The 12,274-nt window shown below is 41.9% G+C and overlaps 1 protein-coding gene across 1 annotated transcript; it reads left to right on the top strand.

Annotated features, from left to right (window-relative positions):
• The first annotated feature begins 789 nt into the window (after positions 1–789).
• On the top strand, positions 790–10,154 carry LOC128135742 (E3 ubiquitin-protein ligase RBBP6-like). The gene is made up of 10 exons (XM_052774804.1): positions 790–943; positions 1,063–1,159; positions 1,357–1,496; positions 3,515–3,678; positions 4,477–4,580; positions 5,014–5,205; positions 5,463–5,515; positions 6,676–7,041; positions 7,372–7,473; positions 8,762–10,154. The coding sequence occupies exons 1-10, from the start codon at positions 906–908 to the stop codon at positions 9,780–9,782; spliced, it is 2,277 nt and encodes a 758-aa protein (XP_052630764.1). The 5' UTR covers positions 790–905; the 3' UTR covers positions 9,783–10,154.
• Positions 10,155–12,274: the final 2,120 nt, after the last annotated feature.

The following is a 12,274-nucleotide window of genomic DNA, read 5'->3' as shown; positions in this document are numbered from 1 at the left end:
TTACAGCCTCTGCCTTAGACCCTGCTTGGATCTGGACTAGTGTGAAATAAAAACATTGGAACAAATACTACTTCAAAAAAACAGCTGGCTGCAATAATTTGAAAGATCTAGTTCTGCATAAGGTTGATATTACAATTTGTATGTTAAAAGGACACAGTCAACTGGAAGAAACTGCAGGTTGTGCTTACTGTAGTTAAATCACTTAATATGAAGAAGTTAGTAGAGGGGGAAACATGCAGTGTGGACTGCCTACAGCACATGATGGTCAAATTTGTAGTGACGAGAATCTTTTGTCTTGCTGAGGGATTATAAAAAGCTTGCTTCCCTTTAATGCTTCTGTGTCGGAAGCTGCATTTCAGCAAGCAAAAACAACTTCCCTGACTCTTAAGTTGTGTGTCCCTTTAATGCTGCAAAATGTAAAGAAGGATACTTGCATGCATCTTTCTCAATTAAATGTACAGTGGATGTCTTCTTCAAATAGGCTGGAGCTTAAAAAATGCCTTAAAAATACTGGATTGTGTAATGTTGTCTACATATAGCTTCGATCCACTTGGAAGACAATTGGATTGGTTACGCAAGTCTTTCTGTAAGGTACAAACAGAGCCTAAGGTTTTGAGTGCCCAAGAATGCTCTTGTCAAGTAGGTTAACACGCACACAAACACCATGTAATAATGGTGTAAGGGGTCCCCAGAACATTTTCAGGACAATGGTATTTTCTATAAGCAGCTGTTTTCATGCAGCCTCAGGTAGTGTTGTGCTGCTCTTTACAGGACTGGGTGAGTGGAGTTGTCTTTGGCTGTGTGGGCTTAAACGTGTTTCTAATGTGCGTGTCAAATAATTGCCTGTTAAACAGACTGCCAATCTGGCTGAAGCCAGTGCTTCTGAAGAGGATAAAATAAAAGCTATGATGATCCAGTCCTGCCATGAATATGATCCAATCAAGTAAGTGTTGATAATATCAAATGTGTTCTTTGAAGATTATGGAAAAAACTGTAGAGGTGTTTGGTTTAACAAGAGAGACACATGCATACCTTGTTCTTTTATTCCCCCAAAACTTGTAGTTACATGAAGAAACCCTTGGGTCCACCTCCATCATCATATACTTGCCATCGTTGCAGAAAACCTGGCCACTATATAAAGAACTGCCCAACAAATGGGGTAAGATCGTGGGGGACTTCTGGTGTTACTTAGTTTTTAATTGTTTTACCCTGGCAGTTAGGTAATTTTAGTCGAGCGACCCTTACGCTAGGTAAAAGGAGAGGATTAAAGGCTTTTGCTGCTTAAAATAATCATTGAAATGTCATTTTAAGTGTGGGTCTTAAGATGCGGTATGTCTGCATTTCTTGTCTCAACAGGACGAAAGTTTTGGGTCTGTTCCCAGAATGAAAAAGAGCACAGGAATTCCAAGGAGTTTCTTGGTGGAGGTGAAAGATCCCAATACGAAGGGTGTTATGCTGACAAAAACTGGAAAATACGCAATACCGTGTCTTAATGTGTAAGTATGGAATTAATTGGACCGACCAAAAAGTGAATGAGAGAAACCATGCGTAAATGTCTGTACTGGCTTTGTGTGGCAAGGTTTTGGTAGCGGGGGGGGGTTACAGGGCTGGCTTCTGTAAGAAGCTGCTGGAAGCTTCCCCTGTGAGAGAGCCCATACCAGCCGGCTCTAAGATGGACCCGCTGCCGGCCAAGGCCGAGCCAATCAGCGATAGTGGTAACGCCTCTGTGATAACATTTTTAAGAAGGGAAAAAACATTGGGACAGAGGGAAAACGGCAGCCGGAGAGAGGAGGGAGAACATGTGAGAGAAACAACCCTGCGGACACCAAGGCCAGTGAAGAAGGAGGGGAGGAGGTGCTCCAGGCGCCGGAGCAGAGATTCCCCTGCAGCCTGTGGGGAAGACCATGGTGAGGCAGGCTGTCCCCCTGCAGCCCATGGAGGTCCACGGTGGAGCAGATATCCACCTGCAGCCCGGGGAGGACCCCACGCCGGAGCATGTGGGTTCCTGAAGGAGGCTGTGACCCCGTGGGAACCCCGCGCTGGAGCAGGCTCCTGGCAGGACCTGCGGCCCCGTGGAGAGAGGAGCCCATGCTGGAGCAGGCTCACTGGCAGAACTTGTGACCCCGTGGGGGACCCACGCTGGAGCAGTGTGCTCCTGAAGGACTGCAGCCCATGGGAAGGACCCACGCTGGAGAAGTTCATGGAGAACTGTCTCCCATGGGAGGGACCCTGCACTGGAGTAGGGGAAGAGTGAGGAGTCCTCCCCCTGAGGAGGAAGGAGCGGCAGAGACAACGTGTGATGAACTGACCGTAACCCCCATTCCCCATCCCCCAGTGCCGCTGGGGGGGAGGGTAGGTAGAGAATTCGGGAGTAAAGCTGTGCCTGGGAAGAAGGGAGGGGTGGAGGGAAGATGTTCTGAGATTTGGTTTTATTTCTCATTGCCCTGCTCTGGTTGATTTGTAATAAATTGAGTTAATTTTCCCCAAGCTGAGTCTGTTTTGCCCGTGATGGTAATTGGTGAGTGATCTCTCCTGTCCTTATCTCGATGCACAAGCTCTTTGTTATATTTTCTCTCCCCTGTCCAGCTGAGGAGGGGGAGTGATAGAATGGCTTTGGTGGGCACCTGGCGTCCAGCCAGGGTCAACCCACCACAACATCTGAGTGGCAATGCAACGAGGTTGACCTGCATCTGTAATGAGGAGGGAGGAAGCGTTGTCATTGTATCTTAACCTTAAAATCTGTGATGCTTTCTAATGTTAAAATAGGGTGGTCCTACTGTTCATGCCCCTGGAACTTGGTTAAACTTGTGGTATGCTAAGAACCTGTATTTCTGCAAAAGATTTCCATAGTGGTTACAGTGGGAGTCGTTCTCTTTGAAAGCTCGTTTTGCTTCTGCTTTGTGTTTCAAAGGCTTCTTGCAAAGTTTAACAAATAGCTGTTGGACTGAGATTTCCTCCCTCTGAGTTTTAGTAGATCTTATGGGTGAAACAGGCTGCAGATTTCCTGTTGCTATGAACTAAGAAAATACTACTGTGTGCTGACAAGAGTGGCTGTTTTAAAATGCGCTTGGTAGCACTTTTGGGTTTCTGTCGTGGATCTCCTTTTGTAGAAGCTGTAACATGGACTTCTTCCATTTATAAAATGTAATTACTGGGAGACTAAGTTTACCCTGAGCCTGAAATTTACATTTACCCTCTGGCAAAGGAGAGGTGGGACTCATTTCACCTGATTTCTAGCTGTCAAGAAATGATTTTTCTCATCTGAGCTAATTTCTTTGTTGATCCACTGAATGGGAGAGCTCTGCAGCAGGAAAATTGTTCCCCCCTGCCTATTCTAGTGCGGTGGCTATAGAAAAGTAGTTTCAACTAAATGCCTATGTTTTAGAAGGCTAATGTGGAGTGAGAAGAATTCCATCTCTTGTCTTCTTTTGATAATATCCAAAGCTTGGAAAAGTTTTCCTTTACCCATCTTTAATTTGTTTCTTTTTCCTTGCCACCCCTCCTCCAGGGAAGCTTATACTAGAAGAAAGAAGGAAAAGCCTCCCTTTTTACCAGAGGAGCCATCCTCTTCCTCCTCAGATGATCCTATTCCAGATGAGATTTTATGTCTCATTTGTAAGGAGATAATGACTGATGCAGCTATTATTCCCTGCTGTGGAAACAGTTATTGTGATGAATGTAAGTCTGAACTCCCATGTTTGTTAATTCAAAACAGCACATCTGCTCTTCTGAAAGCAGAAAGAGGAGATAGCGAAATTACTTTGTTACCAGTTCTATTTTATACTTAAGTATACCCTGAATAGGAAAGGGCTCTTCTCGTATAAAGGGGAAAAAAAGCCACAGAGCTTTAATAGTTAAATAAATAAATAAATAAATAGTAAAATAAATAGCTTTTTAGTTAAATTTACATGCGGAAGGATGAGTATGAGAGGAGTGGCTGGTTGTGCAGGTGATTGCAGTATTGGATATTGAATGCATTTAGTTTGCCCACAGCCCTTTCTCTCATACAAAACTATATAGCCAACTCTGGTGACTTACGGTGGTCTGCAACAAACGGATAGTTAGAGGCATTTAATCCACATTTTTCTCCACGGGAGAGTTGGTTAAAACCTTCAGAACTCGAACCTACTAATGGTTTTTTGAACGTACTATTCGTTTTTTTGAGACAAGTTTTATTCATTAACCTTGAGGGTGGGGACTTCTCACTGTACTATATAGTGGGAAAAAGACTAGCTGAAAGATCAAGACACAGCCTACTCTACATCTTCAAATGTTACAACAGTGACATACCAAAACTCTAGAGTTATTTGCTGCCTACTAGAAATTTTTTACGCTATTGAACCTTTATAGCTTCATGCTCTCAATTCAAGACCATATTCACCTGTTAATCATATACGTGTTTTTATAGTTGATTAGAACCCCCAAAACTTCCTTAGTTTGGCTAAATGCTATTTTGATTATTCTAATTATACACAGGTATTAGAACAGCCTTACTGGAATCTGAGGAACATAGATGCCCAAAGTGTCATCAGACAGGTGTTTCGCCTGATGCTTTAGTGGCCAACAAGTGCCTGCGCCGGGTAACATGATGACTTTTACGTAAAGTGCTTGTAAGAATAGGCTATTTGTAAAAAGCCGAAAGGGAAGGAAATATTAATTTACATCTGCTTAAGCAAGGTTGAATTGAATAAGGCTAAATTTACCTTTCAAGTACATTATCTGTTATCACAGAAGCTTACAACTCCTTAGAGACAATCTGGCAAATTCAGGTCATGCTTTTGTTTAACATGATTGCCTCGCTTTCAAATTCTGTGTTAACACGGAAGTACTTTAAATACAGACACTATGAGTTACCGATCACTAGTATCAGTGTTTAATGTGATGTGTTCGTGTATCGGCATGTTGATTTCTTTTGGGATTGATAGCATTTACAGGAATACTCTGTGGAGGCTTTTGTTCGTATATCTGCTGAAGTTTCATATTACCTTTTTGTAAATGTTTTTCTGCCTCTAGGCTGTGAGCAACTTCAAAAATAGAGCTGGTTACAGAAAAAGGCACCGTCAGCAGATTTGGCACCAACAGCAGCAGCAGCTGCCACTGCCGCCACCACCACTCGTGATTCTTACACCTCCTGCTGCTCTGGTGACTGCTGCTGAACCTTCTACATATTTGTCTGTGTCAATCAGCAGTTTGTTGGAAGAGAAGGTAAGCTTTGTTTCAACATTTGCAGCGATTCTTGTATTTTAGTAGAGCTAATTTTCCAACTGTCTGCATTTATTCACAAGGGCTGTCAGATTCCTGTACTAAGACAACCAGCATTACCAAGTCATCTGGGCTCCCAAGGACAATCAACACTTACCACTGGTAAGGAACTGTAACTTTAGAATTTCTTTTAAAAAATGATCTTCAGATAAACTGAATGGGATTTTTTGCTTTTTCCTCTCTCCACTCCAAAAGGTCATCCAGCGAGAGCCAGTACAATTTGCTCAGCAGGTGGCAGACCAGGCTGGGAACTGTAAGTATTCTACAGAAATTCAATGTATTACTACTTGTAACCTGTTAAATGAGGCTGTAACACATAAATTCTACAACAGCTGATTTATAATGAAGTAAGTGTGCACAGACAGTTGTGTAGAATACAAGTGGTCATGAATTTTTAAATGGCCTAATTTGAATTGGTTTTAACAAAGGGGTATGTGCTCCCAGTAAGATTATTTACAATAAAAGTCCAGTGCCTAATTGAAAAGAGGACTCTGAAAAATGAACACTTTTTGAGGAAACCATAAGTACATATAAAAATCAAATATACTTAAAGGATCAGGTGGAAAAGCCACCCTTTTGCTTACTGGCTGTATAAGGCTGAAGAAATTGAATTCCCAATAGAAATCAGCCTCCAGCATTCTTTTTTGAACAACTTAGTTGATTCTGATTGAGCAAATCATTGGAAAAGTCAAGGCTGTTATTTTATGACAATTTTGAGTTTCTTCAATTTACTCATCTCAAATAGCCAAGCTGCTTTCTCTCCCTTGGAAAGAGAAGAATGTGTTTTATCTGTTATTGCTGTGCCAAGTCAGTCCTTCATTTTTTTATATACTTGATGTTAGATAGACTGTAAGGGTGCACTGTGTTTATAAAATCTTAAAGAGAAATCCAAACAAAAATCGGGATCCATCCCACAGATGATTTAAAATCTCAGATTCAGTAAGCAAGAAAATAACAATGCAGGGACAAGAACAGGCCAAGTACATCATCATGAGGCAACAGCACAGGAAGCGTATGTGGAAGAGGTTAAAAGAAGTTTGAGAGAAGATGAGTTAATACTTGTGCAGTACTTTGAAGGTTAGAAGTGCGAAATATTAAGTGTCTCAAGGAGTAGCAGAGGAGCGGTGCGCACATGGCACGTGGGAGATGGGAGTCTCTGTTAAGCACGGGCAGCCTCCACCCACAGTTGCAAAGGTGAATGCAAGGAGAGAAGACCGAGGGAAGTGTTGGGGGTGAGGATGTGGAAGGCAAGTATGAGGATCAAGAAATGAGTGTAATCTCAAATGAACGGAAAGCAGGGAGAAAAATGCTTAAGTTGAGAACAAGAAGTGCTCGCCACCATGCTCCCGCTTCCTTCGCTTTCCTCTTCAAAATCAGACACAAACAGTGACACATGTTTTTGGGTTTCTTTAGAGGTCCAAATCGAGGACGCCTGCCCAGTGAATGTACCCAAAGGACTCAGGCCCCAGCACTACCAGAACCAACACCAGTCTTTGTGCCTGTGCCTCCAGCTCCCTCGTATCCTCCAGCACGCCATGCACTTCCTCTTCCACTGGGGGTACCACCACCACCGTTTCCTCCTCAGTTTCCACGTGGTCAGCCTCCATCTGCTGGGTGCACTGTCCCCCCTCCAGGATATCCCCCAGCTCCTGCAAACACGTCATCAGCTTGTGTTCCAAGAGCAGTACCCATGTCTCATTCAATTACCATCCCAAGGACACAAGCATCTCCTTTCTCTAGGGAGGAGTTTTACAGAGAACAACGGAGTCTTAAAGAGGAGTAAGTATTTGGCTCAATGAAGCTGCGTTGTTCTTCATTTTTGTATTTTGATCGCATATCGAGCTGCAGTTACACTCAAGTGCACCTGACAAGCAAAAATGACAGTGTTTTTTCCAATATACTTTTTTGTTGCAGATGGTAAACATGCAAAACTAAACCAAGACAAATGTAATTCTAAAACTTTCCCTAAAACTTGTAGGAATGCTAAACTGTTTTTGCTGAAATAGGATGTTCCCCTTTTGCATTTGCATGCAGTCTATATTTTCTCATATTGGCCATGTTTTGTTTGTTGGTGCCTTTTTGTAATAAAGGTCAAACTGATTTTAACAGGGAAAAGAAAAAGTCCAAACTCGATGAGTTTGCAAGTGCTTTTGCTAAGGAATTGATGGAATGTAAAAAGATTCCAAAGGAGCGTAGGCATTCGTTTCCCAGGTAACTGGTTTACATGTCTGTAATGGAGAAGCAGGTTGTCTGGAAGAATCAGGGGGAGTTCCACTCCACCTCTCTCTCATTGGATGGATTGGATGATTCAAGGGATTGGCAGGGATAGGAGTTTCATATGTAGGTTACTAGCTCAGATATGGCAGAGATTACAGTTGTCTGGTAGTTATAATGGGGCAGCAGTTGTTAAGGAACAGGTGTCTCTTTTCCTAAAGCTTCTCTGCAGTGACATCCTTCACCTCCTGAGAGCCGTGAGGAGGCTAGAAACTGAATAGGTGTACTAGCCAGATTTTCTGCATCTCCCTATTCTGATTGTAACCATTACCTCAAAGCACATCGGAGGAGATAATTGTCTGCATTTCCTCTTTTGTCTGTCTCCTGTGGATACACGGAGAGATTTTAAGCTGGACTGCAAACTGGTGGCTTTCACTAGAATTTTGTTGACATTGTTAAATGAAAACCAAGAAAAACTTGTGAAGAAAAAACTCAGGGTAGCTGATGTTTTCTATCCCCCAATATCACTTGGGCAGGAGCCTGAATAGCTGTCTCTTAGTAATGCTGTCAGTATCTTTCCTAGAGTAATGACATTGAGTCATATTACTAGAGGCTGAGTTTAGAAGCGTTTAGATACGACTTTTTCTTGAAGCGCTGTCACTATCCTTGGTTAGAGCTAGAGATATATGCAAGATTTTGCTAGGACATTGGGCTGGAAGTGTTGATTGTAAGACTGCAGTACAAGTATTTTGCACCCTGTACAAATTGCCAAAGAAGTAGTGAAGTTAAATAGACTAAGCTGGCATTTTAAAATTGAGCTTTACTGTCTTCAGGCCAAATCGTGTTTTCCTGATGTTTGATACTGCACTGTAGCCATTAAGACTTGCTGTTACTGCAACAAAAATGATTTGCACTGCGTGTAGTTGCAGAGTAGTGAAAAAATGTGTGCATTCACATAGCAGTAGAGGCCACTATACACCACCTTAAATCAGCCAATAGCTATGGTAGTTCATGTGGTAGAAGTGAGTGGAAACAGACTTACCCTTCCTGTATGTTTTTCCACTAACAAAGCAACAGCTGTTCTGTCTTGTGAGCAGAAACTTTTACATGTTATTAAGTTCTTCAATTGGCAGTAGCATTATGTCAGCAGCTGAAAGAACATAAGTGTATGGACAGTCAAAAAACCCCAAACCAAATTTGGGAGGAAAAAACTGGGGAGAGTGACTGTTTTGAATTAACTTCTTGTGTGTGTGTGTGTGTGTGTGTGTGTTGTGTTTTTTTTAAGGTCCAAGCCTCCTTATAGTGCTTCATCTTACTCTAGAAGTTTCTATACCTACTCCAAGTCAAGATCAGATTCTTCCCCCTCTCGCTCCCCCTCTCGATCATTTTGTCGTTCCCATTTGCATTCCTACTCGCGATCGCGGCTGTATCCAAGAAGAGGCAAAGGGAAGAGTCGTAACTATTGTTCTAGATCAAGGTCACCTGGTAATAGAGCTGGAAATTACCCTGAAAAATCTTCTGGAAGAGCGAGCCATGTCATCAAAGATCCTACAAAATCAAAAGAGAAGGAAGTGGAATATCCACAGGGAGATGGCAAAGGAAATAAACATAAAAAACACCAGAAGAGAAGAAAAGGAGATGAGAATGAAGGATTTCCTTCATTTTGTGAAAAATCTCCTCGAATGGAACCTCCTGCGAAAAAAGTGAAGGAGGAGTTGCCAAAGACAGGCAGTGTTGAAACATCTTCCTCTCAAAAGGGTGAGAAGGTTCTTGGTACCCCACAGAAAGTTCACCCAAAAGTGACAAAAGATCACCCAGAAACCAGACCAGCCAAGGAGGAAAAGGCAAAGAAAGACCACAAGGAAAATGACAGTGAGAGTAATGTATCTGCAAAAGATGAGGAAGCTGCAGGAAAAAATCCCAAAGACCCGAAAGAAAAGTCTGTTGATAAGGTGAAAGAGGATACAGCAGCACCTGCTGCAGTTGACCAGCCTGAAGCAAGCAGAAGTCAAAGCCGTCACAGTGTTAGCTGTAGTCAAAGCCCTTCTGAGAGTCAGCCTCGAAGCCACAGCAGCAGTGCCAGCTCAGGAGAGAGTCAAGACAGCAAGAAAAAGAAAAAGAAAAAAGAGAAGCAGCAGCACAAGAAGCATAAGAAGCACAAGAAGCATAAGAAACACAAGAAGCATAAGAAACACATTGGAAGCGAAGCGGAATTGGAAAAGAGCCAAAAACACAAACGCAAGAAGGAAAAATGGAAGGAGAGCAAAGATAAAGATAAGCAAACCGTGAAATCTGTCACTACATAGAATGAGGGATATTAAAAAAATGACTTAATTCCTAAGTCATCTCTATTAAATTTTGTTAAAATGTAAATGAATTCAAGCGTTGCAAATAGTGACATGGAAGACCCTGTGCTGCACTTAAAATATTGCTGCTTGATTATTTGATTTTTACATCAGAGCTTTATAAAAGTGAACATTTTGAACAGAATTGTGAGTTGTGGCCACGTATCATGAAAGGTTTTGCTGGGGCATGTTATTTTTAACCATTGTTAATTAGTTTGGGTGGAGTATACTGCAAAACTTTTCACAGCTGAATTTTTTTTTAATTGCCTGGCAGAAGAAGGTGGTACCTGTTATAAAATAGCAGCAGCAAAATGCTTTGCAGAATACATTACAGCCCTGCTATGTCACTTTTTGGTTATAGTAAGTTTTCAGTAAACTAGCCAACGTGATGAGATTTCCAGTGATAGCTGAACATGAGCAGAGAAGAGACTAGTGACAGAAAAAAGGTACCAGTAAAAGCTTGCTGGTAGCTAACATGTACGAAAAATAGCATATCAAGGGGTTTAATTTTGAAAAGACAGGTAGGACTTTAAATCCTTTGAACTGATGCAATGTGGGGAGGTGCTGCCAAGAGGCACGGTTTTTTCATGTGCCAAGTGGCCTTGGTTTTATATTGTAAAAGGTAGTATGTGGCCCCAAACATAGAGCCGCTATTCACAGCTGGTCCTGACTATTTTAGAATAACGTTCAATACAAAGCTGTCACATTTCAACCTTGTTCCAGTTTGTTTGGAAAGCTGCTGTCATTTGCCAGCAGACATTTACACATAGACTTTAGGATGCCCTGTAATCTGTATTTCCTCTCATAAGAATGCTGATCACCAAGGTGTTTGTGTTCTTTAAATAGAAGCTTTATTAGTAGTATTTTCATATGGTGGTGCGGTGCCATGATACAGAGCTCACCCTTCCATTAAATGTGGGGTTCAGCAGATGAGTTTGGCAGAAGAAGAAAACCCACTAGAAAGGCAGGCTTCTGCTTTAAACTACTTTGAACAATGACAGGAAATCTAGAAAATGTAAAATTAAGTAGCTTGATAATTGTAAGGCAGACGTAATTTAAAAAAAAAAAAAAAAAAAGGTGGCAGTGGTAGGTGTTGCTCAACTGTCAGAAAGCCAGCATGGTAAGAAACACTTCTTGTTGTGCATTAAGGGCATAACATCGTGGTAACGACTGAATTTAAAGACTGAATTCAGCAGTGAAAGCCCTCAACTGTTTGGCTATGGGATTTGCCCCAGAAGAGTTCTGTTTGGAAGTACGAAAAATTAAAGCAGCGTTTATTTTAGAGCTTCCTGCTTGCGGAGCCTATTTTGTTCAGAAAGTGTCATTGTTTATATGTGTTGTTACTGGGGTATTTAGCAGTACAGAAACAGTAAATAGTAATAGTAATAATTCATCTTGCTTTTCAGTGGGGGTGACTATCACATTTTAAATACTGGGTTAGAGATGGAGCATCCTGTACTTCTGACGGTTAAAACAAGAACAAACCAGAATCGGTACTGGATTTCACTTCCTGTAGTTTGTGCCTTTCCATGTCAAGGCATTCTTGGTGGACTTCAGGTGTTTTCTGCGCAAGGTAAAGCAGGCTTTCCAATTAAGCCACTCCAATTTTTACTTTCCAGAATCAAAAAGCACAGGACCGTAACAGTCTTTAAAAATGTGCTCATCTAGCATTTCCTATGTGTGGTCCAGGGAACTGGTATCACCAAAGTAAACACCAGATGCATGGGAATTGAAGGCAGCCTCAGACTCTCCCTTTGCCTAGTCTGTGCTCGTGATGGTGAGGCCATTGAAAACTGAAGATTTCTTTTGGACCGTTCTCTGTGAACATGCTTTGGCCTGATGAAACACAGAAAATTTAGGACTCGGCGAAGTGGGATTCTTACTTCCGTTGGAAGGTGTTAAGTATGCTTTATTATCAAGGTTCAGAATACTTAGTAAACTTGCGTGGGAATAAAATTTTGGACTTTTTTTCTGGAGTAGCTCCATCAAACCAGGCAAAATTGTGTATTTTTTACATAACCTTGTGCTGAAGAAGCCATAGTCGATGTCTGTCTTGTGCTCTGTTAAACTCCCCTCTGTTTTCAGAGCGCTATAGCAGCATTACTGATGATTTTTCAGTCTCCTGTGAATTTAGTTTACTCTGCACGTGGAGTTTCTTATGATTAATTTTTCCAAGTTTTTTGAGCTGAAGACACCTGGAATGCAGTTACGCTCAGGCCCGAGTAGGTAGTTTTTACTACAGTCATGTTTAGAAGTCTTCTGGCGGGATTTCTGAAGTGTTGATGCAGTGCCTACAGTAGTGTGAAGGGATGTATCCGAACAGGGCTCTCTGGGTGAGGGTAGATACTGGAACGCATTTGACTTCAGGTGGTGAAGTACAGTTAAGATGGTTTTAACCACAGTGAAGGACAGCATGCTTACAGAGCAAAGGAAGCTTTGACTGTTGTTCAGAC

This window comes from Harpia harpyja, chromosome 24 (genome assembly GCF_026419915.1).
Source record: "Harpia harpyja isolate bHarHar1 chromosome 24, bHarHar1 primary haplotype, whole genome shotgun sequence".
NCBI lineage: Eukaryota > Metazoa > Chordata > Aves > Accipitriformes > Accipitridae > Harpia > Harpia harpyja.
This window is presented reverse-complemented; position numbering and strand designations above follow the sequence as displayed.